Below are 27858 nucleotides of genomic sequence, written 5' to 3' on the forward strand. Positions count from 1 at the left end.
TGCACAATGAGTTCCAGGCCAGCCAGAGCTACATAAATAAATACATAATAAATGTTTCCCAAAAAATGAGATAATTTAGCCAGGAGTAGTGGCATATACCTTTAATCCCAGCACTCAGGAGGCAGAGCCTGTTCTATAGAGTGAGTCCAGGATAGCCAGGGTTCTGTTACACAGAGAAACCCTGTCTCAAAAAACAAACAAACAAGAGAGATAATTTTTGAATTGGAAAAAAACACTTACTTTGCAGGCCTGACAAACTGAGCTCAATTCCCAGAACCCACAGCAGAAAGAAGAAACTAATTCACTAATCATTTCTGACCTCTATGAGCATTTTTGCCTACGCACATTTGCACCCCTCCATCCCCCCCCCCACAAACACAAGACAAGAAGTCAATAAAAAAATTAAAAACACAGAACAAGCTCATTTCAACTCCATAAATGAAAACAAAAGGAACATTTACCATAGAAAGTTATTTACCTTAATTTATATTTCTACTTAAGTTTGGAACTTGGCCTTTCAGCAAGAAATGCTCCTTCATTTGAATTTTAAGATCAACATATTGCAGGGCATGATGGCGCACTTGCTGGGCGGTTGAGGGGGAATCAACATTTTTCACCTGGGCTCAGTGGTGCAGAGGCAGGTAGATCCCTATGAGTTCGAGGCCAGCCTGGTCTACAAAGTGAGTCCAGGACAGCCAAGGCTACACAGAGAAACCCTGTCTCAAAAAATAAATACATAAATAAAACCAACATATTTCAAAGGTGTGTACAAACCTTTGAGAGCCTTCTGTAATGTCTCCAAACAGCTGACCAAATGCTGATGCCCTCCAGAACTCATTACGACCCTCTTCTCCTGTGTCAAATCAAAAATGATTGATGTCAAAACATGAACCACAGCAATGTTTCAGGTAAACATAAATGTAGTAAAATATACTAGTAGAAAAATTAAACTGCAAATCGACTACAGATTGGTTTTTTCTTTTGAGACAAGGTCTCTAGCCCAGGCTGTAGTAAAGGCTGACCTGAACTTCAGGTCTTCCTAGTTCTACCTCCCAAGAACTGTTTGTTTGTTTGTTTGTTTGTTTTGAAGGGGGAAGCATTTTCTAACATTTACTTATTTGCAGGCATAGGACAAAAAGGTGTGCAGACACTTGGAGGTCAGAGTAAAATATCTAGGTTGAATCAGTCCTTCCACTATGTAGGTTCTGGATATTAAATTCAGGCCACTACTCGTGGGAACAAGTCTTTACCCGGTGGGCCATCCTACCAGCCCAAAGTATTTTAGCTTTCTTAGTCAGGGTCTGGAACTTCTCGTATAGCCTAAAACGGCCATCGTGCTCAGATTAGAGGTGTACACCACAAAGCCCAGCTAGTCTACAGACTCTTTTTTTTTTAGTCTACAGATTCTTAACTGTTATCCTGCCCATCTACCTAAAGGAAGAAAAGTTTAAAAAGATGAATACATCTATGTGTGTGATAGTTAAAAAAAAAAAAAAAGGTATTCTAGTATCTAATACAAGCTAAACTTTGGGGGGAAGTTATTATAATATTTTATTTATTTATTTATTTTGGTTTTTCGAGACAGGGTTTCTCCATGTAGCCTTGGCTGTCCTAGATTCACTTTGTAGACCAGGATGGCCTTGAACTCACAGAGATCTGCCTGCCTCTGCCTCCCAAGTGCTAGGATTACAGGTGTACGCCACCACGCCCGGCTAGAGAGGGAAACTTAAGAGTGTAAATGTCACTGGTGAGTTCTACCTCCTACAGAAGCGACAACACCCACAGCTGTGGTGTCAAATTCCTTAACCACAAGAGGATGGCAGCTATGAGTTTAATGCCAGACTGGTCTTCAGAATGAGTTCAAGGACAGCCAGTGCTACAGAGAAACCCTGTCTCAAAACAATACATACAAAAATGTGACAACACCTTATAATTATATCCCAGAAGCGAGCAAGAAGAGAGTCCAGAGCAAGACAACTCAAATATAATTTTTATCTAACTTCACCAGGGAGGAAGGTTCTGCAAACGTACCAGTCCCAAGAAATGTCAATGCTTTTAACGTACAAGTATAGTTTTAAAAGATTTTTTTCTATGCCTTACATAAAATCTAATATCTGGCCTTGCACTCCTGGCAATCCTCCTGTCTCTCCCAGTGAGTGCTGGGATTGCAAGTATGAGCCACCACACCCAGCAATTACTGATGAATCATATTTATAGGCCCAAATTTAGGTATCTGAATCTGCATATCTGGTTAAATACACACGGGAAGTCAAGGTAACCAAACTTCAAGATACTACTGTCCCAAGTAAAATAGCAATGTAATGGCTACCCGACATTCGCCATCATCACATCTTGTCCCCAAGGACAGTACATCTATGTTTAGTACTGGGAACTGAACATAGGGGCTCATATACGATAAACTAGCACTCTGTGGCTGAGCTCTATTCCTAGCCTGACAACACCTACAGAACTTTTCAGTAGGAGTGCTGGTGCATGCCCTTAATCCCAGAGTTTGGGAGGCAGAGGCAGAATTTTGATTTTGTGGCCAGCCTGGTCTACAAAGAGTTCCAGTACAGCCAGAACTGTTAGAAGAGAAACTCTGTCTTGAAAAAAACGCCAAAACAAACAAAATGAGCACTTTTCAAATTAGATATGGTTTCTTTGGAGTGTCAAATGACCACCTTTGAATTTTCAGACTAGAAAAAAATGCCACATTCACTTCACATTTAAAAGACATGTTATTTACACCAGACGTGGTTGAGCATGCCTTTAATCCCAGCACTTGGGAGGCAGAGGCAGGTGGATCACTGTGAGTTCAAGGCCAGCCTGATCTACAAAGCGGAGTCCAGGACAGTCAAGGCTAAAGAGAGAAACCCTGCCTCAAATAAATAAATAAGTCTCTTTTTGGTAACCTGCTATCCTTCCTCTGAGTGACACCAGGTCTGAGCATATACAGGGGGAGGAAATCCCCCTCAGGAACAGTCATAGGGGAGGGGAATAAGGGGAAAATGGGAGGGAGGAAGAATGGGAGGATACAAGGGATGGGATAACCATTGAGATGTAACAAGAATAAATTAATAAAAATTTTTATAAAAATATTTAATAAAAAAATAATAGTTATTTACATGTTGGTATATACCTTTATGAATGTATACCATGTGTAAACACCCAGAGAGTCCAGAAGAGGGCAGTGAGCTTACAAACATCAAGAGACAGAGATGTAACTATGTATTTTGTTTTGTTTTTCTTTTCTTTTTTTTTTTTAAATAGTTTTTTGAGATATGGTTTCTCTGTGTAGCCCTAGCTATCCTGGAATCACTCTGCAGACCAGGCTGGCCTCAAACTCACAGAGATCCACTTGCTTCTGCCTCTAGAGTCATGAGCCACCATCACCACCTGGCTTGTTTTGTTTTTCAAGACAGGGTTTCTCTATGTAGTCCTGGCTGTCCTGGAGCTTGCTCTGTAGACCAGCCTAGCCTTAAACTCAGAGATTTGTCTGCCTCTGTCTCCCAAGTGCTAGGATTATATGGGTGTATCACCCCTCCTGGTTTAAAATCACTTCAAAGAGAGGGTTCAGTGGTTAAAAGCACTTGCTCTACTTGCAGAGGACCAGGGTTTAGTTCCTAGCACCCACATGGTAGTTCAAATCCTGTGACTGGTACCAGGATTTCCAACACAAAGACCAACACTCAGAAACAGAAATAATAACAAACAAATGCACAAGGCATGGTGGCACAAACCTTCAATCCCAGCATTTGGGAGGCAGAGGCAGGTGAATCATTTTAAGTTCAAGCCAGCCTGGTCTACATATTACATTCCAGGCCAGCAAGGGCAACATAGTGAGACCCTGTCTCAAAAACAAAAACAAAAACAGGCTGGAGGGCCTGAAAGCAATGGCTTGGTAACTAAGAGTACTTGTTCCTTTTTCAGAGGACTCAAGTTTGATTCCCAGCACCCCCAAGGCCTCTCACAAGCATCTGTAACTTCAGTTCCATGGGAGCCAACAGTTTCCCTCTTCTGACCTCTGTGGCAACCAGGGGTGGTTCAGACAGTGAACATACAAACAAAACACACCCATACATATAATAAGTAAGCCTAAAAAATAAAATAAAAATAGGGCTGGAGAGATGGCTCAGAGGTTAAGAGCACTGACTGTTCTTCCAAAGGTTCTGAGCTCAATTGCCAGCAACCACATGGTAATGTGATCTGATGCCTCTTCTGGCCTGAAGGTATCTGTGCAGGCAGAGCACTGTATACATAATAAATAAGTAAATCTTTAAAAATAAATAAATAAATATAAATATAAATATAAATATAGATAACCAAGCTGTAGTGGCAAGTACCTTTAATGCCAGCACTCAAGAGGCAGAAGTAGGTACATTTCTGTAAGTTCAAGGACAGCCTGGTCTACAGAGATAGTTCAAGGAACATCAAGAACAGCTATACAGAGAAACCCTGTCTCAAAAAAGCAATCAATATATAGATAAACAGATATGAATATTTTTTTAAAAAAACAACTCTTTTTTTTAAAGGAGGGGGTGGGCTAGAGAGATGGATCAGCACTTATGAGTCTGCTGTTCTTGTGGAAGACCTGAGTTTAGTTCCTACCAACCACATAAGGCTACACGGTAAGCCTGTCTTTTTGTTGTTGTTTTTTGAGACAGCGTTTTCTCTGTGTAGCCTTGGCTGTCCTGCACTCTCTTTATAGACCTGGTTGGCTTCAAATTCACTGAGGTTCATCTGCCTCCAGAGTGCTGGGATTAAAGGTATGCGCCACCACACCCAGCTTAGTAAACCCGTCTTGAAAGTAAATAAATGTTTTTAAAATGGAACAAAAAACAAAAACAAAAACAACTTAAAGGCAGGAGGATTACAGAGTAGAGACCAGTTTTGGATATATGAGACCCTGTATCAAAACAGTAAATTATAAAACAGAAAGAAAAAAGACAAAACTAAAAAAAAAATTTTTTTTTTAAATAATCTATTTAGGGGGCTGGAGAGATGGCTCAAAGGTTAAGATCACTGGCAGCTTTTCCATAGGTTCATGGTTCAATTCTAGGCAACCACATGGCAGCTCACAATTGTCTGTAACTCCTGCTCCAGGAGATCCAATGCCCACACACAGACATACAAGCAGGCAAGACACCAATGTACATAAAATAAAAATAAATTAATTTTTAAAACAATAATTTATTTTCTATTTTATGTGCATTAGTGTGAGGCTGTCAGACTTCTCAGAATTGGAATCACAGACAACTGTGAGCCGCCATGTGGGTGCTGGGAATCGAACTCAGGTCCTTTGGAAGAACAGAGAGTGGTGCTCTTCACCACTGAGCCATCTCTCCAGCCCCTAAAAACATTTTTTAATGAAAACTAAATGAGGTTGCACATGCATTCATTTATAGAATTATAGTTTCAGAGACCTTTTTACCAGGATGGAGATACAACTCAGTTTGGAAAACAAACTGGAATGTGCAAAGCCCTGGCTTCACGCTCCAGCACGGCAGTGGCCACTCACGGTGTTGTTCCAGGGAGCGCTAAGAGCCCAACCAGCTGGCAGTAGTCAAGAGAACGCCACTCTCTCCCCACTAACCTTTCCTATCTAGTGTTTGGGGGTTGGTGGAAGGGAGGCAGAAGTAGAGGAAACCTAAATTAAAACAGATTTAAAAAGTACACCAACACTATGCTTCCATGATGGAACAGAGATTCAGAGATTTCATAATATGTTCAAAGTCATACAGGTAGCAAGTAATGCAATGGAGCCTAAAACACAGCAGTTCTGGTTTCTTTTTCCTCTGTTGCTAATGAATATACTGTATAGCTTATACACACTAGGCCAACACTCTACCATTGCATTAATTATATCCCTTGTCCCTAAAATACAGTTCTTTATTAATGAACTTAGTCCTACTAGTGATAGTCTGATGATTGATCAGATAAATGGTAGTGAAGATGTTGAACTAGACTTACCTTAAAACTAAAGTAAACTTCTGTGGGGAGAACAAAATATTCTTATTAAAGCATAATTTATATATATATAAGTTAAAACATGAGTGAGACAATCACGAAATGAATCACTGTTCTCTGGCTGCTACTGAGTGGTGAGAATGAAGTTCGCACACAGCTCCCATGCTTTCCTCGTGCTCCACCTTCCACCTGAGTAGCTCTAGTATCCCCACATTGGTCTACCACTCAGAGGGAAGTAACGGCACTACAGGGAAGGACATTAACAGTGAACGGGTAACAAATCAGAGTTAAGAAAAACAAACAAACAAAACCTGGGCTAGAGAGATAGCTCAGTGGCCAAGAGCACCAACTGCTCTTCCAGAGGACTCAGGCTCAATTCCCAGCAAACACATGGCAGATCAGAACTGTCTGTAACTCCAGGACCCATCACCCTCACACAGACATACATGCAAGCAAAAACAGAACAAAACAAAAAACAATAAATAAACAAACAAATGAATGCGACCTTATTTCAAACAGACCAAAGAAAAACTGACTAGAGCAGGGGGCGGTGGCACACAGCCATAATCTCAGCACCCGGGAAGCTATGGTAGGACCTGGCTCTGACACACAGCACGGTCCAGGCCAACCTAAGCTACACAGAAGACCCTGACTAAACAGACCACGTGATACAGGTTACTTGGGAAGCTGAAGCAGAAGGGCGAGCTCTGGAAGCCTGCCTGAACCACAGAACAAATCCAATGCCAGCTTCACCAGATGGCGTTCAAGGCCGGAGGAGAACACTTCAGACTGCTTCTGAAACAGAAAACTATTGTTCTGTACTGACAGTGAGCACCACTGCGTAACAAATATGTATGTGTTATTTGGGTTGGTTACGTATTGTAAGCAATGTAAAGGTCAGATTAAAGTATACAGGAAAATGTTCATAAATAGAGTGCAAAAACAGTGGCTATTTTTTGTTTGTTTCTTTGAGACAAGGTATCTCTGTGGATCACTGGCTTTCCTAGAATTCACTCTGTAGACCAGGCTAGTCTTGAACTCAGAGATCTGCCTGTCTCAGACCTATGAGGAATCAAGAATGAATTCCCCATGGATATGGAAATTCAAGCTATTGCCTCCCTAAGTTGGTCTCTGAAATCAATGCCCACCAGGTATTCAGCTGTTTTATGAGTAAAAATGAGGACATATCATTGTAACTACTAACAATATGTTTAAGGCAAGTGTGGTGGCACACACCTTTAATCCTAGCACTCTGGAGGCAATCACTGTGAGTTCAAGCCCAGCCTGGTCTACAAAGCCAGTCCAGGACAGCTACGGCTAGACAGAGAAACCCTGTCTCGAAACACACAGACACACACAAAAACAACTAATTTAGAAAGGGGCTGGAGAGATAGCTCAGAAGTTAAGAGCACTATGCCGGGCATGGTGGCGCACGCCTTTAATCCCAGCACTCGGGAGGCAGAGGCAGGCGGATCGCTGTGAGTTCCAGGCCAGCCTGGACTACAAAGCGAGTCTAGGACAGCCAAGACTACACAGAGAAACCCTGTCTTGAAAAACCAAAAAAAAAAAAAAAAAAGAAGTTAAGAGCACTGCTCTTCCAGAGATTCTGAGTTCAGTTCCCAGCAACCACATGGTGGCTCACAACCATCTCTACTGGAATCTGATGCCCTCTTCTGGCCTGCAGGTGTACATGCAGATAAACCACTCATGCATAAAATAAGTAAATATACTTAAAAAAAAAAATCTTTGGGCTGGAGAGATGGCTCAGTGGTTAAGAGTACTGTCTGCTCTTCCAAAGGACCCGGGTTCAATTCCCAGCACCTACATGGCAGCTCACAACTGTCTATAATTCCAGTCCCAATGCCTCTGACACCCTCACACCAATGCACATAAAATAAAATTAAATAAATTTTTAAAAAATCTTTTAAAAGCACTAGGTGCTATTTCAGAAGATCTACGTTCAAGTCCTAGATCACACACGAGGAAGCTTGTTTATTAAACAATCCTCTTAGCCAAAAGACTCACCATGACTTGACGCACAAGCTTGATGGTTTCACTCCAAGGTCTATTTTGGTTAAATTTTGCGTGGAGCCGTTCCAAGAGGGAACTCATCTTACTCAACTTTTCTGACTCTGAAACATAAAGCAGAAAACATCATTAGACACTGACATCAAGGCTTTACACCATCTCTCTTACAAAAGAAACCCCTGTGTTTCACTCAGGAACTGTCAAAGTATTTTTTATATCATTTACTCCAAAACATAAGGAAAGCTAGGCACTATGACTGCCCATACCTTCAATCCCTGCAGTGGAGACACTGAGGTAGAAGGTCTGTGAATCCAGGGCCAGCCTGGGCTACAGAGGAAGACTATGTCTCAGACACATACAACAACACACAAAGCTTTCTAACAATTTTCTAAGAAACAAGATCTTACTATGTTGTCCATCTGGCTGGTCTTGAACTCTTAGGTCCCAACAATCCTCCTGCCCTAGTCTGCTGAGTAGCTGTGACTACATGTATACACTGTGTCCAGCTTAGAAGATAGCCTTTATGTTTTATTTTTATGTCAGGCGTGGTGATGTACACCTCTCATCCTAGCACTGAGGAGGCAGAAGCAGTAGATCTGAGATGTCGAGACCAACCTAGTCTATATAAAGATCCTGATCTCAAAACAAACAACAATAAAAACACGGAAGAGGTTAGTGGTTAAGAGCACTTGTTTCTCTTCTAGAGTACCTGGGTTAGTTTCTTAACAGCTTACAAACATCTCTAACTTTAGTTCCAGGGCATTAACAAGCAACGAAAATAAACAGTTTTTATTACTTGTGTGTGGATATCTGTGTATGGCATATATGAGTGAATACAGGCATGAACTGGCCACATTGCCTATGGAGATCAGATTCAACTTACCCAGGCTTTTCTTGCCTTTCAACCCTAGTCCATGGGATGTTCTAAGCCCAGATGTGTTTTGTTGTTTTGTTTGATTTTAGACAGGCTCTAAACAGTCTGGCTTTGAACATATAGAGATCCACCTGCCTCTTCAGTACTGGGATCAAAGCAGTGTTCTACAAAGCCCAACATAACCTTTTAAGAGTACTAGCTTCTCTTTAAGAGGATCTTGGTTCAAATCCCAGCACCCACATATCAGCTCACAGCCACATCTAACTCTAGTCCTAGGAGATCCACTGTCCTCTTCTGGCACCTCAGGACACCAGGCATATACTTGGTACACAGAAATATATGAAGAAAAAAGCCACCATACACATGAAATACATATTCCTTATTTTAAAAATTATGTTATGTGTGAGAGTTTTTGTTTTGATTCACGAATGTGCACTCTGTCTGTGCAGTACTCATGGACGCCAGAAGGCACTGGGACTCCTGAACCTAAAGTTACAAATAGTTGTGAGCTGCCATGCGGGCATGTGTTTTCTAGAAGCTGAACCCTGAACCTGTGCCAAGAGCAGTGAGGGCTCTTAACCACTCAGCCATATTTTTAACCCTTCCCCATTCTTTTCTTCCATTTTGTCTCAAAGCCCAGGTGACTTCCAAGTCCATATGGCTGAGGATGACCTTAGAGGCTGACAAGACTGCTCGGTGAGTGTAAGTACCTGCTGCCAAACGTGACAACCTGAGTCCAACACCCAGCACGCACACAGCGAATGGAGATAAGTGATTCCTACAAGCTGTCCTCTCGCCACACGTGAATGCTGTTCTAGCTGGCCCACAAATAAATAAAAACAAAAAACAACCTCCTGAGGCTCCTACCTTTACCTCCAATGTGCTAGGATTATAAACAGGAGCCACCTCCCAGGCTTGAGTTATAACTGTCTATAACTCCAAGATCTGACATTGTCACACGGACACACCTGCAGGAAAACCACCAGTGCACATAAAGGTAAAAAAATTGTTTTGGCCAGGCGTGACGGCACACACTTTTAATCCCAGCACTCGGGAGGCAGAGGTCGGCAGATCGCTGTGAGTTCAAGGCCAGCCTGGTCTACAAAGCGAGTCCAGGGTAGCCAAGGCTACACAGAGAGACTTTGTCTCAAAAAACCAAAATAAATAAATAAATAAATTAATTAACTAAATTAAAAAAGAAAAAGAAAAAGAAAGAAAGACATCTTCTGGGGGCTGGAGAGATGGCTCAGAGGTTAAGAGCACTGGCTGCTCTTCCAAAGGTCCCTAAATTCCCAGCAACCACATGGTGGCTCACATCCATCTACAATGAGATCTGGTGCCCTCTTCTGGCAAGCAGAGCACTGTACACATAATAATAAATAAATAAATCTTTTTTAAAAACTTAGCAGCCAACTGTGTTCTTTAAGAAAAAAAAAATATATTCTCACATGGGCCTATATTTTCACATCCAACAAACACACAAATACATAAGTCTAGATTCCTTGTAAGAGAAAATGTGGTTATTTGTCTAAATATGGCTTACTTTGCTTATCATCCATTTTCCTACAAATTTCAAGACTTCACTTTAATAAGCCAGTCTATATGAGTTAAGGTACTGAGGGGGTGGGGGAGGTGTAAACCAAGTACCAAACTCTTAGCTGCCCCAGATGGTGTAAGCAGGCACTTCGGGGGCTGAGCCTGAGCTGAAGGCTAACTTGGGCTATACATGAAGACCTTGTCTCAAAACAAAACAAAAACATTCCATTTCTTCCTTTTTCTTCCCTCATCTGGGAAATTGGGTTTGGGGGATTGTTCCTGCCAGCTTACAGTTCTGAACACCTTTCTCCCAATCTCGCTTTAAAGCCATTATTCAAGTGCTACAGAATAAGCAGTTTTAAAATACAAAGCCAAGAATTTGAACTAGACATTCCAAGAAATTTCTGGCTTTTATTATAATAAAGACCTAACTATGTCACTCCCGCTGAAACACCCTCCATTGTTTGACACTCTGTTCTGTTCCTGTCTCTAGCGCCACATTCAGATATGTCTCTGAGAACAAAGCGTAAACAAGTTTCCGTTCTGCTGTCCCACCAGGCTAAGCTGCAAAGGACCCCGGGGTTCAACTAGCCGTTTCCAGCTCTGCAGAAAACCTTTCACCAAAGTGTAATGCCCTATATGTGTAAGAATGCCAAAATGACACCCACTACCTTGTATGTTAATTTAAAAAAATTATTTAAAACAATCTAGAGGCTGGGGTTGTAAATCAGTGGTTGAAGCATCCGTGTTAGATGCACCAGTCAGCATCTAAAACACACGTTCCACCAGGTTCCAGTTCCGTGCAGAGTGGCCCGGGAGGGGCGTGGGTCCCCACCTCCACTCTCAGATTGGCTCCCCCAGCCGTGCCCCGCCCCTCCCTCCCCCTCAGTCACTCACCCTCGGTTTCCCCCTGAGCCTTCATCCTGACAGCCGTGAGGTCTTGGGTCGGCCACAAGAAAGTAAACCTTTCCCCGTCACTAAGAAGGGAACCAAGTAAGCTGGAGCTCCGGGAAGCAACACGCTAGCGGCCCCGACTCTTCCGGGGAAGGCTCAGTCTGAGGTGCCCGGCGGCAAGAAGAGAAGGGCGCTCGCGGCCGCCGCCATCTTCCCCAACGGAACTTCCCAAAGATCGCGAGAGTAACCGTGTTCCTGCGAGAGAGAGGAAGAAAAGGGGGGGGGGAAACGACAAGCACCAAAATCTCGCGAAAATTGGCTGATTCGCGGGATTTCTAACAGGCTTCTCTCCGATTGGCTCAGTGCTTACACCTTTGCATTTTAAGGTGTTTGCTAGTAGAGTTGGCGTCTCTTAGAAACTTCATGCTTTCAATTTGTAAATAAAAAGCCTTAGCTCTTCGGCTGGATGGTTGGTGGCGTTAGTCCCAGGACTGGGGAGGGAAAAGGATCTCAGTGAGTTCGAGGACAGCCTGGGCTATACAGAGAAATCCTGTTTCAAAAAGCAAGTAAATAAACAAAATTTAGCCGGGCGTGGAGGCGCACGCCTTTAATCCCAGCACTCGGGAGGCAGAGGCAGGTGGATCGCTGTGAGTTCGAGGCCAGCCTGGTCTACAAAGTGAGTCTAGGTCGGAAAAGGCTACACAGAGAAACCCTGACTCGAAAAAGCAAACAAAAAACCCCCAGAACTTCAGCTCTTTAAACGCCCAGAGAGGTGACATCTTCCTACAGTCCCAGCATTCGAACACTGAGGCGGGAGGATCACAAATTCATAGTCTGCTCGAGCTGCATAGTGAAAGCCTATCCTAAAAATAAATAAATTAAAAAAAAAAATATATATATATATATATATAGTCAAAGATAACAAGGTGCTGCCACATGTCTTTAATCCTAGCACTCGGGTGGCCGAGGCAGGAGGATCTGTGAGGTCGAGGCCTGCCTGGTCTACAAAGCTAGTCTGGGACAGCCAAGGCTACACCACCCAGTCTCGATAAACCAAAAAAAACTGCTGCTAGGAGCGTATCCATAACAGAGTTGATAGGCTGCTTGCTTTGCAATGCAAAAACTGGGGTTGATCCTCAGGACAGCAGAAAACAAGCTTGGTGGTTTGTGCCTGTAACTCTACCGGAGACGTTAGGCAGAAAGACCACAAATCCCAGGTCACTCACAGCTACATAGCAAGTCAAAATCTGCCTGAACTACAAGACGTTCCCAAAAAGGGGTGACAGGCTGCCAAGACGGTTCAGGGAGTAAAGGTACCAGTTGCGAAGTGGCCGGAATGTCACAGCTGGGGCGCACTGGGTGAGAGGTGAGAACTTGCTCCTGAAAGTTTTCTTCTGATGGCCACACGGGTGCCATAGCAAAGGCACTCAAAATAAGGACGATAGCTGGGCAGTGGTGGCGCACACCTTTAATCCCAGCACTTGGGAGGCAGAGGCAGGTGGATCTCTGTGAGTTTGAGGCCAGTCTGGTCTATAGAGTAAGTTCCAGGACAGCCAGAGCTGTAGGGCTGTTACACGGAGAAATCCTGTCTCAAAAACAAACAAACAAACAAACAAACAAATAAAAAGATAGAATTGGTAAATGAATCATTCTTTGGCTACATAGAAAGTCCAAGCAAACCAGGAGAGTAGCAAACATGAAACTCAGTCATCTTTCCTTAAAGTTGCTGACCTGAAGAGCAGTGTGCTGTTTGTTTTCATACACTGTTAACTGCCAGTGAAATGAAATGCATTATAAAGTGCCATTATCAAATTCTGCCAGTTAACTACAATTGTCCCAATTCCTTTTTGCCTGGAAAGCTGATTCCTTGTGATCATAAATGTTTGAGTGTTTCAATAATGTTTGGTGGGTTCTGATATTAGAGAATGATTTAAAATACCATAAATCTAAATTATTTAAAAAAAAAGCCGCATGCCTTTAATCCCAGCACTTGGGAGGAAGAGGCAGGCGGATCGCTGTGAGGCAGCCTGGTCTACAAGCGAGTGAAGTGAGTCCAGGACAGCCAAGGCTACACAGAGAAACCCTGTCTCGAAAAAGCACAAAATAAATAAATAATAATTTTAAAAAAAAATTTTCAGGGCCAGCCTGAATATGTGAGACCTCATCTCTTCCCAATTTTAGTGTATGTGCTGCTGAAGCAGTGAGACCCTTCTCAAAAAAATAAAAAAAAGGGGAGGTTCAAGGTTGCTGGAGAGATGGCCAACTACTTAAGAGCGCTTGTTCTTGAAGAAGGCCTGGGCTAGATTTCCAGCACAAGGAGCTCACAATCGCCAGTAGCTCCAGGCCTAAGCAACTCAACACCTTCTTCTGACCTCTGTAGGCACAGCTCTGGGTCACACGCATATATAGGCAGGCAAAACACTCAGACATATAAACTTCTAAAATTTCATTAAAGGAAGAAGGAAGGGATACTGGTGCTATATCACTGATTTTTGTTCATTTATTTGGAGGTTTTGGGTGTGGGTTTTGTTTTATTGTTTGCAACGTCTCCCCTTGTAGATTGAATCTTTAAGGCTACCACTGTTTGCCTATGCAACTTTTTTTTTTTTTTTTTTTTTTGAGACAGGGTCTCTCTGTGTTAGCCTTGGCTGTCTTGGAACTCACAGCAATCCACCTGCCTCTGCCTCCCGAGTGCTCGCCACCACACCCAGCTCCTATGCAACTTTTTATTTCTGTAATGTACCTAATACACTGTAGACACTTAAAGAATGACTTCACCCACATGAACAGATAACTTTGAAAAGCGGTATTACTCCTGCTGGGCTTGGTGGCCCACCCCTATAATCCTAGCACTCGGGAGGCAGAGGCAGGCAGATCACTGTGAGCTTGAGGTCAGCCTGGTCTGCAGAGTGAGTTGAGGACAGCCAGGATAACATGAAGAATGCTGGTTTTGAAAATTAAAATTAAAAAAAAAAGGAAAGAGAAAAAAGAAAAAAAGAAAGAAAAAGAAAAACTATTATCCCTGCCAGGCAGTGGTGGTGCACACTTTTAATCCCAGCACTCAGAAGGCAGAGTTTGGCAGATTGTTGTGATTTCCAGGCCAGCCTGGTCTACAAAGTAAGGTTAGTACAGCCAAGGCTACACAGCAAAACCCTGTCTCCAAAACCCAAAACCCAAAACAACAACAACAACAACAACAACCAAACAAACAAAAAACCCAAACACCTCCACCAACAAAAAAAAACCCAAAACACCAAAAAAAAAAAAATCACACTACACTCTTCATAGTCATAAATTCATCCTCAGTATGTGTTTTCTTTTTTTTTTTTAAGATTTATTTATTTATTATTATGTATACAGTGCTCTGCCTGCATGTACATCTGCAGGCAGAGGAGGGCATCAGATCACATTATAGATGGTTATGAGGCACCATGTGGTTGCTGGGACTTGAATTCAGGACCTCTGGAAGAGCAGACAGTGTTCTTAAACTCTGAGCCATGTCTCCAGCCCCAGTATGTGTTCTTTCATGTTCTGAAAGACTATTGCAAAGTCTAAAGGCTTCCCACATTGTTACGGCTCTAAAGACTTTACACCTGAATTCTTCCTCCTCCTAGATGGCAATGTTTGCACACACAGTCTTTATCACAACATTTACACTGACATAGTTTGTCTCCAGTTTTATTTGGTCTTTGGAAGACGACTGAGACATGCAAAGGCTTGTCTTTGATAACTTTCAAACAGTTTCTGGTTTTCATATTTCATAATATAAATATGAATCTAAGCCAGGTGTGGTGGCGCATGCCTTTAATCCCAGCACTTGGGATGCAGAGGCAGGCGGATCGCTGTGAGTTCGAGGCCAGCCTGGTCTACAAAGCGAGTCTAGGACAGCCAAGTTTACACAGAGAAATCCTGTCTTGAAAAAAAAAAAATCAACCCCCCTCCCCCCAAAAAAAGACTCTAAGCTAGGTGGTGGTGGTGCATGCCTTTGATCCCAGCACTCCAGAGGCAGAGGCAGGCGCAGGTGGATCTCTGTGAGTTCAAGGCCAACCTCGTCTACAGGTCTATACCAGTCTCTTGGTCTCCTAGCTATACCCTGGACTCTGGGCCTTTGGTTTCTCCCCTACTCCCCTCCCCTCATGGCCAGGTTCACTCTGAACTCTTCCGGATGTCTTTGCCTATAAGCAGCCGACTGAACGGGCCATGTGAGGAGCGGGGGGGGGGGGGGGGGGGAGGGATAAGCCAGAGCCAAGAGGCCAGGAACGTGGAACCAAGAGTGGGCAGCCAAGAGGCAGAGATAAGAACTGTTGCCAAAACAAAACAAAACAAAACAACAAAAAAAGAACTGTTGCCAAATGGACAGGTTACATGGCAAGGAAGAGCTGGGAGACAGGCAGTGACTCAAGGGCTGGAGCGAAAGGGGCGGGTGAGACGTGCTTGGGAGCCAGGGCTCTGAGAGAGGTAGGCATTGAAGGAAAGGCCAGAGTCCCCTTTCACATATTAAATAGGCACCTCAGTTAGTTGTTTGTCCTCGGGTTTTCAACCTACCACTTTCTCTTGGAAAGTTTCTACACAAACAAAAACTAATGTCTATACCAAGAGTAGCTAGGGAAATGTATTTCTACTTTGTTTTCTTCATCCTTTGAAAGTGGGTGAAGACAGGCTGGAGAGATGGCTCAGTAGTTAAGAGCACTGGTTGCTGTTCCAAAAGACCCGGGTTCAATCCCCAGCACCCACATGGCAGCTCTCACCTGTCTGTAACTCCAGTCCCAAGGGATCTGACACATTCATACTAATGCACATTAAAAAAGAAAGAAAGAAAGAAAGAGAAAGGAAGAAAAAGAAAGGAAAAAAGTAGGTGAAGAAAGGCTGGAAAAATGGCACAGAGGTTAAGAGCACTGGCTGCTGTTCCAAAAGACCTGAGTTCAATCCCAGCACTCACACACAACTTCCGTTTCAGGGAATCCAGTGTCCCCTTCTGGCCTCCATGGTTACCAGGCACACAAGTGATGTACATACATCCACCCAGGCAAAATACTCATTTTCATTAAAATGAAAAAAATGTATAAAAGTTACTGAGGAAAAGAAAAAGGAAACAGGGCTGGAGAGATGCCTCAGTGGTTAAGAGCACTGATTGCTCTTCCAAAGGTCCTGAGTTCAATTCCCAGTAACCACATGGTGGCTCAGAAGCATCTATGATTAGATCTGATGCCCTCTTCTGGTGTGCAGGTGTACATGCAGGCAGATCACTGTATACATAATAAATAAATCTTTAAAAAAAAAAACCAAAATAAAGCCTATAAACCTGAGAGTTTGAGGGCGGCTTCAGTAATGTAGGACTTTGTGTAAGAATCTAAAATTTAGCTGGTTGCAATAACACAAACCTTTCAATTCTACCACTTGAGAGGCAAAGGCAGGCAACTCTATGTAGTTCTACGCATATCTAATCTACTTATTTATTGAATTCCAGCCTAGCCATGGTCCCGTAGTAAGACCCAGTCTCAAAAAAAAAAGCTCTCTAGAAAGAAATATAAACGTAGCAGGGCATGGTGGCACATGCCTTTAATCCCAGCACTCAGGAGGCAGAGGCAGGCGGATCACTATGAATTCCAGGCCAGCCTGGTCCAAAAAGCGAGTCCAGGACAGCTAAGATAACAATAAGAAAGCTTGCTTCGAAGGAAAATATATACTTTAAAAAAAAAGATTTATTTATTTATTATTATGTATACAGTGCTCTGCCTGCAAGTACACCTGCACTCCAGAAGAGAGCACCAGATCTCACTATAGATGGCTGTGAGCCACCATGTGGTTACTGGGAATTGAACTCAGGACCTCCGGAAGAACAGTCAGTGTGCTTAACCTCTGAGCCGTCTCTCCAACCCGAAATATATACGTTTAATGTCACTGGAATAGAAAAGTATTCGAGCTGTAGAGAAAAAGTATGTTTTGCTGGCTTGGTTGTGTACACCTGTTATCTTAGCAGGTGGCAGAGGGGGACAAGAATGAAGAATGCCGAGGCCGGGCGCTGCTGCGAGGCTGGGCGCTGCTACTTGAGATACCGTCCCCAAATTAAAACAAAATAATACCCCGCGTGGTGGCAGGTCTTTAATCCCAGAACTGGGGAGGCAGAGACAGGTGGATCTCTGAGTTCCTGTGTCACCCTACCAGGCAGAAGGGAACACTTTGAACCGACATTAATAGAGGCATGCTGACTCAGACCTGTAGTGCCAATCACTTTCACAGAGCAGAGGACTTCCAGCCTTAGCGACTCAGGAAGCAGGCCAGCCTGGCCTACGGAGAGTTCTGTTGCAGGGTATTTGATCTCGTTGTGATCCCTGAGATTGTGAACTGTAAAAATCTGTCTTAAGTTTGGCTGGTTGGGCCCTAACACACCTTTAATCCAAGAGCTTTCTGTACATAGGATTTAATAAAGTTAAGTCTAGGTCAAGAGGTGGAGCAAGAAACCAGCTGACAGGGATTAAAGAATAGGAGGGACTTTAAGTTGAAGGGTATTTAAGACCACATGTAGCTGGGCGTGGTGGTGGACACCTTTAATTTCAACAACAAAAAGATTGTAGACAATTTAAAATAATGTAGAAATGCAGATGTAACTTCAAGGATTCAAGGGGGGAAAATCTGAAATGCTAGCAAATAGGGAGGCTGAGGCCAAATAGCCACAACTTTGAGGCCAGCCTGGGTAACAGAGAACCCGCTGCAAAACAGTTTGACTCTTGTTTTTTTCTTTGGTACTAACGTCTCTGAATCTAGAATTCCTTGCTTGTAAAATCACAGTGACGATAGTGTCCCGTGGTGAGGTCAGAGAAAATGGATGGAAATGCCTAACGGTTGGTATATACCATTAGTAGCAAGCTTTGTTTAAACATTCACACTTGAGGGGACTGGAGAGATGGCTCAGTGGTTAGGAGCACTGTCTGTTCTCCCAGAAGTCCTGAGTTCAATTCCCAGCAACCACATTATGGCTCACAACCGTCTATAATGTGATCTGATGCCCTCTTCTGGCATTCAGGTGTACAGGCAGATAGAGCACTCATCTATCTACATTAAATAAATAAAGTCTTTAAGAAACAAAAACAAAAAAACCATTCAGACTTGAAGCCAGGATGTGGTGGCCTATGCATTTAATCCCAGCACTCCGGAGGCAGAAACAGGTGGATGTCTAAATCAGAGACCAGCCTGGTCTACAGAGTGAGTTCTAGGACAGTCAGAGCTACACAGAAATTGTTTCAAAAAGCCACCCCACCCCACTGGACGCATATTACAAGGGAGATTTTGGTAATGGCTAGTGTTAGCAAGGTAAGTCAACAGCGGTGTGTTAAAAATAACTCAACAAGACAGGAGGTGGTGGCGCACGCCTTTAATCCCAGCACTCGGGAGGCAGAGGCAGGCAGGTTGATGTGAGTTCGAGGCCAGCCCGGTCTATAAAGTGAGTCCAGGCCAGCCAAGGATAATAACCAAAACCAAACCAAACCAAAACCTCCCAAACAGGACAACACTCAAACTTGGCTTGTAATGTTCGCAATGTTCATCTGTCCCCTGTTTCGTTTTGAATTGTGAGGCCAGGCGTGGTGGCGCGCGCCTGTAATCCCAGCACTCGGGAGGCAGAGAAGGCAGGAGGATCTCTGTGAGTTCGAGGCCAGCCAGGAATACAAGAGGAAACCCTGTCTCAAAAAAACAAACAGCAGGGCGTGGTGGTGCACGCCTTTAATCCCAGCACTCGGGAGGCAGAGGCAGGCGGATCGCTGTGAGTTCGAGGCCAGCCTGGTCTACAAAGCGAGTCCAGGACAGCTAAGGCTACACAGAGAAACCCTGTCTCAAAAAAAAAAAAAAAAAACAACCAAAAAAACAAACAAAAAATTGTGATAATCAAAAGACTTCTTAAGAGCTTATATGCTCTTAAATGAACCTCCACCGGAACCTGGGACTATTTACTCAGACTTTTCAGTTAAGTTTAAGTTTTAAAGATAATCTCCGCAACTTCCGGCTCTACAGAGCTTCTCTCAGAAAGGGAGTTGGAAACTTATCGCGAGAGTCTAACGGGACGCGTTTGTGGCTTTGGGTCCCGTTCTCGCGTTGTCTCGTGGAAGTTAATGAGCAGAGGCGAGGAAAAAAAAAAAAAAAAAAAGGAAGCACGAAGTATCGCGGGAGTCCGGCGACATCTCGCGATACTTTTGGAGTTCGCCCCTCCCCCCCTCCTCCCCTCAAGTGCCGTTTCGGTTTAATCTAGTGTGTGACTGAGTCTGTGTGAGGGAGCGAAAATGTGTATGTGAGGTATTGGGGTGAGGCGGAGGCTAGAGAAAGGGCTCTCTCTCTGGAACCAGGGACCAAGGGGGCGGGGAGGTGAGGCCACCTAGGCTGCGGAGCCCCGGCGACAGGAAGCCTCCCCGAGCCGGGCTACCGGGTAGGGGTAGGGCCCCGCGCAGTTCTCCCAGGGCCCCAAAGCCGGAGTCGGCCCCACAGGCTCGGGCGGGCGGCTTCCCACTTCCTTGACCTCGCGGGCCTGAAGACTGGTCCAGCGAGGGGTGGGGGCGGCCGTGAGGGACAGACTCGAGCAGCCACCGGCGTCTCGCTCGCTACTCCACCGCTGAGGAACTCTCATTTCTTCCCTCGCTCCTTCACCTCCCCCCCCACCTCATGTAGGAGGGTGCTGAGGAGGCGAGAGGGAGGAGGAGCCTGGCCTACGGGTCCCTTCCCTACCCACCCCCTTTTTAGGGGGCGCTTCGGTGGGCGTGGAGTTGGGGCCTGGGGGGGGGAGGGGGGGGCTTTTTGGAGTGCTGGGGAACTTTCTCCCCGTCTTCAGGCTCGGGGAAAGGGAATGCCAAATTCAGAGAGACATGGGGGCAAGAAGGACGGGAGCGGAGGAGCTTCTGGAACTTCGCAGCCGTCATCGGGAGGTGGCAGCTCCAACAGCAGAGAGCGTCACCGCTTGGTGTCGAAGCACAAGCGGCATAAATCCAAGCACTCCAAAGACATGGGGCTGGTAACCCCCGAAGCAGCATCTTTGGGGACAATGATCAAACCTTTGGTGGAGTACGATGACATCAGCTCTGATTCAGACACCTTCTCAGATGACATGGCCTTCAAATTAGACAGGAGGGAGAATGATGAACGTCGTGGAACGGAGCGGAGCGACCGCCTGCACAGACATCGTCACCACCAGCACCGGCGGTCCCGAGACTTGCTAAAAACTAAACAGACCGAAAAAGAAAAAAGCCAGGAAGTCTCCAAATCTGCATCTGTGAAGGACCGGATATCAGGAAGTTCAAAACGTTCAGTGGAGGGGAGTGATGATTATGGGAAGACACAAATATCCAAAAGCAGCAGCAAGGAATCCAGGTCGTCCAAACTCCACAAGGAGAAGACCCGGAAAGAACGTGAGTTAAAGTCTGGACACAAAGACCGGAGTAAAAGTCATCGGAAAAGGGAAACACCCAAAAGTTACAAAACGGTGGATAGTCCTAAACGGAGATCCAGGAGTCCCCACAGGAAGTGGTCTGACAGTTCCAAGCAAGATGACAGCCCTTCAGGAGCTTCTTATGGCCAAGACTATGACCTTAGCCCCCCAAGGTCTCACGCTTCGAGCAATTATGACTCCTACAAGAAGAGTCCTGGAAGTACCTCAAGAAGGCAGTCAGTCAGCCCACCTTACAAAGAACCTTCTGCTTACCAGTCCAGCACTCGGTCACCAAGTCCGTACAGCAGGCGACAGAGGTCCATGAGTCCATATAGCCGGAGACGGTCATCCAGCTATGAAAGGAGTGGCTCTTACAGTGGGAGATCACCCAGCCCCTATGGTCGAAGGCGATCTAGCAGCCCTTTCTTGAGCAAGAGGTCTCTGAGTCGGAGTCCAATCCCCAGGTGAGCTGTGGTCTGTTCTTCCTAAGGTAGGGTGGGTTAGGAGGAATTGGCAATTAAGTCCTTATAAAAACATTTTTTGCTAAAGTTTGCAGTGTTCATCATTGACTAGGTTGGCTAGTCTTTTAGGTAAGTAAGTCTGGCTTTCCCCTAACCCAAAATTGAGAAGGAAAGATTTCACATGCCCAACTGCTCAAGCAAGGTAGGTAGGTACTTTTCAATAATGGGGAATCTTCAGTTGTGAGAATGCATAATCTCCCCAGCTTGTTTAGCTATTTGTTGTTCTGTCTTAAAAATTTGCAAGTCATATTGGTATCACTGCTTAACCCTTATTGGAACTCATAAGAGAAGTGAGAAATTACAAATTTTCATTTTTGTTTGAGTCTTTTTACCAAAGTTATCTTACCAATTTTGCCTATTATGTCCCCAAATGTATAATTATCCAGGACTCACTTTGTAGACCAGGCTGGCCTCGACCTCACCATGATCCACCTGCCTGGGATTAAAGGCATGGGCCACTGCGCCCAGCTCATTGTTTTAATTTACTGAAAAGTCCTATCTTGTAACTGTTGAGTGACATTGAGCTAATGAAATGTCTTTTTGACATATAGCCTGACAAAAAGCAGTTACAAGGACAGTTTGTCAGTTTGTTGGTTTTTTGTTTGTTTTCTGAGACAGGGTTTCTCTGTGTAGCCTTGGGCTGTCCTGGACTCATTTTGTAGACCAGGCTGGCCTAGAACTCACATCAGTCTGCCTGCCTCTGCCTCCCAAGTGCTGGGATTAAAGGCGTGCACCACCAACTCCTGGCTTGTTGAGTTTTTGATTTGTTTTGTTTGCAAACAACATCACGGTTGACTTCTCTTGTTAACACTAGCCATTTTCAAAATTTCCCTTGTAATATGTGCTAATAATGCCTTCAGCTTCGTACTTTTGTAAGAAGTACGTGTTAATTGAAAATTATGGAAAGTTGTGTTCTTTCCTGTGTGGACCCACAAAACCAGAACAGGAGCTTTAGTTTTTTTCTGAGTGGAATCTTAGTATTTCTTTGTGACCTTTGGCAAATGATTTAATTTGTCCACATCTGAGTTTCTTTATGTGGAAAATACTGATAAAAACTACCTACTTCAAGGCTATTGTGAAGATTAATAGATATTAAGCATGTTACTGTGCCTTGAACATAATATGATCCACTTGTAAAGAAATTAATTCATGCATGTGTTTTATAAGTCATTGTATATTTCACTGACTTAAAGTTACTTAGAACTAAAGTGTATTTACCTAACGACAGTGCTTTAAGTTTCCTTAGTGTTTTCTCATTATAGTAATTAAAAAAAATTCAGACTTAGGTTGAATTATAATGAACATGCATGTATCTAACACCTAAGTTCTGTAATTGTGGTGTATTTTTGTCACATGTTTATCTCCATTAATTCATCTTTAGAGTTATCTCAAAGTTGTAGCAATCAGCATTTTGTAAACATTTAGCATGTATATTTGTTTGTTTTTTGTTTTTCAAGACAGGGTTTCTCTGTGTAGCCTCGGTTGTCCTGGGCTCACTTTGTAGACCAGGCTGACCTCAAACTCACAGCGATCCACCTGCCTCTGCCTCCCAAGTGCTGGGATTAAAGGCGTGCGCCACCACACCCAGCTAACATTTAGCGTGTATATCATTTCTTTTTTTAAAGATTTTTTTTAACTATGTGTACAGTATTCTGCCTGCATGTATGGCTACGGGCCAGAAGGGGGCATCAGATCTCAGTATAGATGGTTGTGAGCCACCATGTGGTTTTTGGGAATTGAACTCAGGACCTCTGGAAGAGCAGCCAGTGCTTTTAACCTCTGAGCCATCTCTCTGGCCTATATACCATTTCTTAAGAGTTCAATATTCTAGCTGGGTGTGTTGGCAAGAGGCAGGTGGATGGCTGTGAGTTCGAGGCCGGCCTGGTCTACAAAGCAAGTCCAGGATAGCCAAGGCTACACAGAGAGACCCTATCTTGAAAAACCAAAAAAAGAAAAGAGAAAGAGTTCAGTATTCTTAGCAGAGGTAAGATTTATGTATAGTGGAATACATAATTCATAAATATGTCAATTATAATGTACAGTTTTAAAGGGAATCAAAGAAGTATTCTCAGAATTTTATTTGTGTTTTTTAGACTATAATGAGAAAACACTAAGAAACTTAAAGCACTATTGTTAGGTAACTACTCTTTAGTTGTAAGTAACCTAGGGAGGCCTGAAATTTACTATGTAGTCTATGCTGGCCTCAGACTGCCTTGAAATTTCCAGCAATCCTCCCTTAACCTCTTGACTGCTGGGATTACAGACATGACCTATCATATTAGGCAGAATATTTGTTTTCTTAAGAGTATCAACATTGAGCCATAATCCCAGCACTGAGGAAGCAGAGGCAGGTGGATCTCTGTGAGTTTAAGGCTACCCTGGTCTACAAAGTAAGTCCAGGATAGCCAAGAGAAAAAAACCCTGTCTCAAAGCCAAAAAGTAAAAAAAAAAAAAAAGAAAAGAAAAGAAAAAAAGTTTCAACATTAAGATTATTTGAAAATGTTTACTGTTAAGTTTAGAGATATAAAAGGCTAAAACTGGATTTTCAGTGAGAACTTTTATTATTTTGTTTTGCTTTTTTGAGACAGGGTTTCTCTGTGTAGCCTTGGCTGTCCTGGACTCAGACCAGGCTGGCCTTGAACTCACAGAGAGCCTCTGCCTACTGAGTGCTGGGATTAAAGGGAGAACTTTTAGTTTGAAATGATTCTTTTTAATAGCAGATATTTCGCTTAAGTGAATTGAAAATTTGTGTTCCTTAGTTGAAATTAGTCTAGTAATGGCAGATATAAAAACTAGGGGACAATATGGTAGTGGGGATACAAATATAAACATAAATAATATTGGAAAAAATGAACATTTTTGTTGGCTTGTAGAGAGCATTATTTATATGTGTACATTGCATATTTTTATTTATTGGACTTCTCAACAGTAAATAACATGAGCAACATGGTACACACATAAGCCCAGTGTTTGAAAAACTGTAGCAAGTGGATTTTGATTTTTGAGGCAGCCATGGCTGCTTGAAACCTTCAAAAAGGCCAAAATAATGGACCTTAGTTTGATCTGAGTTCTGAGGAAGTCATGTAAAGTGGAAGGAGAAAGCTGACTTCAGAGTTATCCTCTAACCTCCACAGATCATATACATGCACAGAAAGAACAAAAATTATCTTTTATTTTTCATCCATCCATCCATCTATCTGCGTTTCTCCAGACAGGTTTTTCTGTGTAGCTCTGGCTGTCCTGGAACTCACTCAGTAGGTAGACCAGGTTTGCCTTAAACTCAGATCTGCCTACCTCTGCCTCCCTAGTGCTGGGATTAAAAGCATTCACCACCACCACCTGATAAAATTTATTAATGAGAGAAAGTTTCCCTAGTCATGGGTCTCCATGTTCAGAGAGAACTCGATATGTAGGCCATGCTGGCCTAGAACTCACAGATTTAACCGTCTTCTGCCTCTCAAGTGCTGGAATTAAAGGTGTTTGCTACCATACCCAGGTCCAGACAGATTCAATACCTTTTCTTCTTCTTCTTTTTTTCCTTCTTTTTCTTTTTTGAGACGGGGTCTCATTGTACAGCCCTGGCTGGCCTGAAACTCACTATGTAGACCAGACTGGCTCAAATGCAGTTGCCTACCTCTTCTTCTCAATTGTTGAAATTAAAAGCATGGAGTACCCCATCATGCATGGCTCTAGTCAGAGCTTTAATGGTTTGGATTGTTGTTTGTTTTTTGCTTTTTAAAAATTTTTGTTTTGTGTTTGTTTGTTTGTTTGTTTGTTTTGAGACAGGGTTTCTCTGTGTAACCTTGGCTGTCCTGGACTCTTTCTGTAGACCAGAGAGAGTACGTAGACCAGGCTGGCTTCGAATTCACGGCAATCCACCTGCTTCTGCCTACTGAGTGCTGGGCTTAAAAGCATGCACCACCGCTGCCTGGCTAGATTGTTGGTTCTTTACACACTGATTCTTAAGCAGGGCTATAGTAAAAAAGTAATCAGTTAATGAGACTTTGGAATTATCTGTTCTATTGATTCCCAGATTTTGTGTCACAGTCCTTCCTCATGAAAATTTTATTTGTTGGACTGAAAAAAAATGGCTCAGCAGTTAAGAAGTTGACTAAAGCCAGGCATAGTTTGAGGCCAGCCTGGTCTACATATCAAATTTCAGGCCAGCCAGAGCCACCGATCCCATTACAGAGTAAGATCCCACTTCAAAACCAAAACAAGTTTATTTGTGCAGTAATTTTTGTCTTAAATGTCCTAAAAAGTTGATTTGAAATCATTTTTCTTTTAAAGGAGCTGAGTAAGACCTTTAATATCAACACTCAGTAGACTTAAGACTATTAGGACAGCTTAGTCTATGTAGTAAGACTAAGCCTCAGAACACTAAAAGATAAAGATATGAAGTGTCAGGGCAGGTAATACAGATCAGTAGTAGGCTGTTCCTTTAGCAAATAGAAGGTTCAGCCCTCAGTACCTAAAAATTAAAAAGATACCAAGAATTGTTTAAATTTTTAAAATTTTAATATAAAAAGTTTATGTGTTAATAAATTCCAAATTTTGTATATGGGCATTTGTTTACTATAAGCACAACTTTATGGTAAGCTGATGCTGTAAAGTAGTACCCTAGTTAAGAAGTTCGAAGTTGAGCTGAAGGATTGGTTAAGTGGTTATGACTTCTGGAGGAAGATTTCCAGCACAGTGACTCATAAACATCTCTAAATCCAGTCCCAGGGATTCCAATGCCTCTCCTGACTTCTGTGGACACTGGGCACAGACATGATACACTTACATAAATGCATGTATGCAAAGCATCCTTCATATAAAATTATACATCTTAAAGAAAAGAGTAAAAATAGGTTATTGAGACATATTCCTTCCTGATGCTTTGAAATTATCAAATATAAAAGTTTCTCAAAGTAATCATTATGAATGTGGCTTCATTCTGATTTTGCCTTCTTCCTTTTAAATAAGTAGTGGGCAAGCTGGGTGGTGGTATTGCACAACTTTAATTCCAGCACTCAAGAGGCAGAGGCAGAAAAAAAAAAAAAAAAAAAAAAAAGAGGCAGAGGCAGGTGTATCTCTGAGTTCAAGGCCAGCCTGTTCTAAAGAGTGAGTTCCAGACAGCCAGGGCGGAGAAACCCTGTCTGGAAAAACAACAAAAACCAACTAAAGAAAACATAAATAAGTAGTGGACAATTTTTGGTGCTTTTCTGTTTTTGTTTGGTTATTTCCCCAAGAGAGTTGTGTTCCCCCTTCCCTTCCCCCTTGTTTCTCTGTGTAACAGCCCTGGCTGTCCAGGACTTTCTTGTAGATCAGGCTGGCTTCCAGCTCACAGAGATCCACCTGCCCCTGCCCCTGCCCCTGCCCCTGCCCCTACCCCTGCCCCCCAGGTGCTAGGATTAAAGGCATCACCACCACCTGGCTTCCAAGAGAGTTTGTGTAGCCTTGGCTGTCCTAGAACTTCATCTGTAGACCAGGCTGGCCTCAGATTTAGAGATCGGCCTGCCAAGTGGTAGGATTAAAGGTGTGTGTCACCACAGCCCAGCTTATTTATATTTTAATTTTTTAAATTACAACAATTCTGCCTATGCCTCCTTACTTAATACTGTGATTACAAGTAGTGCTGTTACCATGCCAGCTCTGTTTTTTGTTTGCTTTTTTCTTTTCTTTTTTGTGTGCCATCCTTGTGCAGGGGCCATGCTAATCTTCTCTGTATTGTTCCACTTTTAGTATATGTGCTGCCGAAGCAAACACTTTTTGTTTTTGGAGACAGAATCTTAGGCTGGTTTGGAATTTCCTTTGTAGAGAAAACAGAATTCAGAAAGATCCTAAAGGCATCTTACCACACCAAGATGGGTAGTTCTTTTTTCTTTTTTTTTTTAAGATTTATTTTTATGGGGCTGGAGAGATGGCTCAGAGGTTAAGAGCACTGTCAGCTCTTCCAGAGGTCCTGAGTTCAATTCCCAGCAACCACATGGTAGCTCACAACCATCTATAATAGGATTTGATGCCCTCTTCTGTCATACATGCAAAAAGAATACTCATATAAATAAATAAAAAATTAAAAATTATGTATGTATTTGTGTACATACATGTACATGAATGCAGGTGCCTCTGAAGACCAGAGGTTCTAGATCCTCAGATCTGGAGTTACAGGTGGATGTGCCCACTGTGGGTTCTGGGAAATAAACCTGAGCCTTCTGTTCAATCAGTACATAGTCAACCACTGAGCCATCTCTCCAACCCCTTATTTTTTTTTTCTTTTTTATTGTTTGGTTTTGAACAAGGTCTGAATATAGCCCAAGCTGGCAGGAACTTAATGGCTTCTCAGTCTAAGTAATCCCTTTGCCTTGGTTCCTAAATGCTGTGATTATAAACAAGATTGATAACTCAAAATAGAATTAAATTTGAGCCGGGCGTGGTGGCGCACGCCTTTAATCCCTGCACTGGGGAGGCAGAGGCAGGCAGATGGCTGTGAGTTCAAGACCAGCCTGGTCTACAAAGTGAGTCCAGGACAGCCAAGGCTACACAGAGAAACTCTGTCTCGAAAAACCAAAACAAAACAAAAAATGGAATTAAATTTGCAGTTCTAGACCCTGTTTGTTGACCAATTTTGTTTTTTGTATCTCTGT

At 43.2% G+C, this 27858-nt stretch overlaps 2 protein-coding genes across 19 annotated transcripts in view; one reads left to right on the forward strand and one right to left on the reverse strand.

The window, feature by feature from the left end:
- The window catches only part of MED1 (mediator complex subunit 1), a 43326-nt gene extending 31770 nt beyond the window's left edge, over window positions 1-11556 (reverse strand). For 2 of the 5 annotated variants that reach the window (XM_084751064.1, XM_084751063.1), the window contains exons 1-3: window positions 11303-11551; window positions 7993-8099; window positions 775-853 (exon numbers count right to left, since the gene is read on the reverse strand). In XM_084751064.1, coding sequence (XP_084607190.1) covers window positions 775-853; window positions 7993-8099; window positions 11303-11327 — 211 coding nt within the window. In that variant the 5' untranslated portion in view covers window positions 11328-11551. Of the gene's footprint in view, window positions 1-774; window positions 854-7992; window positions 8100-9736; window positions 9871-11302 lie in introns of those variants that run through there. The other 3 variants (XM_084751065.1, XM_084751060.1, XM_084751061.1) reach the window with 3 other exon arrangements.
- A 7946-nt stretch (window positions 11557-19502) lies between these two features.
- Window positions 19503-27858, forward strand: part of CDK12 (cyclin dependent kinase 12) — an 82289-nt gene continuing 73933 nt past the window's right edge. For all 14 annotated transcript variants that reach the window (XR_014773317.1, XR_014773318.1, XR_014773319.1 and 11 more), the window contains exon 1: window positions 19503-21172. Coding sequence is in view for 4 of the 14 variants with exons in the window: in XM_084751094.1 (XP_084607220.1) it covers window positions 20130-21172 (1043 nt within the window). In the remaining 10 variants the exon portion in view is untranslated. The remainder of the gene's footprint in view (window positions 21173-27858) is intronic.

This window comes from Acomys minous, assembly GCF_964271855.1.
Source record: "Acomys minous genome assembly, chromosome: 12".
In the NCBI taxonomy this organism is placed as follows: domain Eukaryota; kingdom Metazoa; phylum Chordata; class Mammalia; order Rodentia; family Muridae; genus Acomys; species Acomys minous.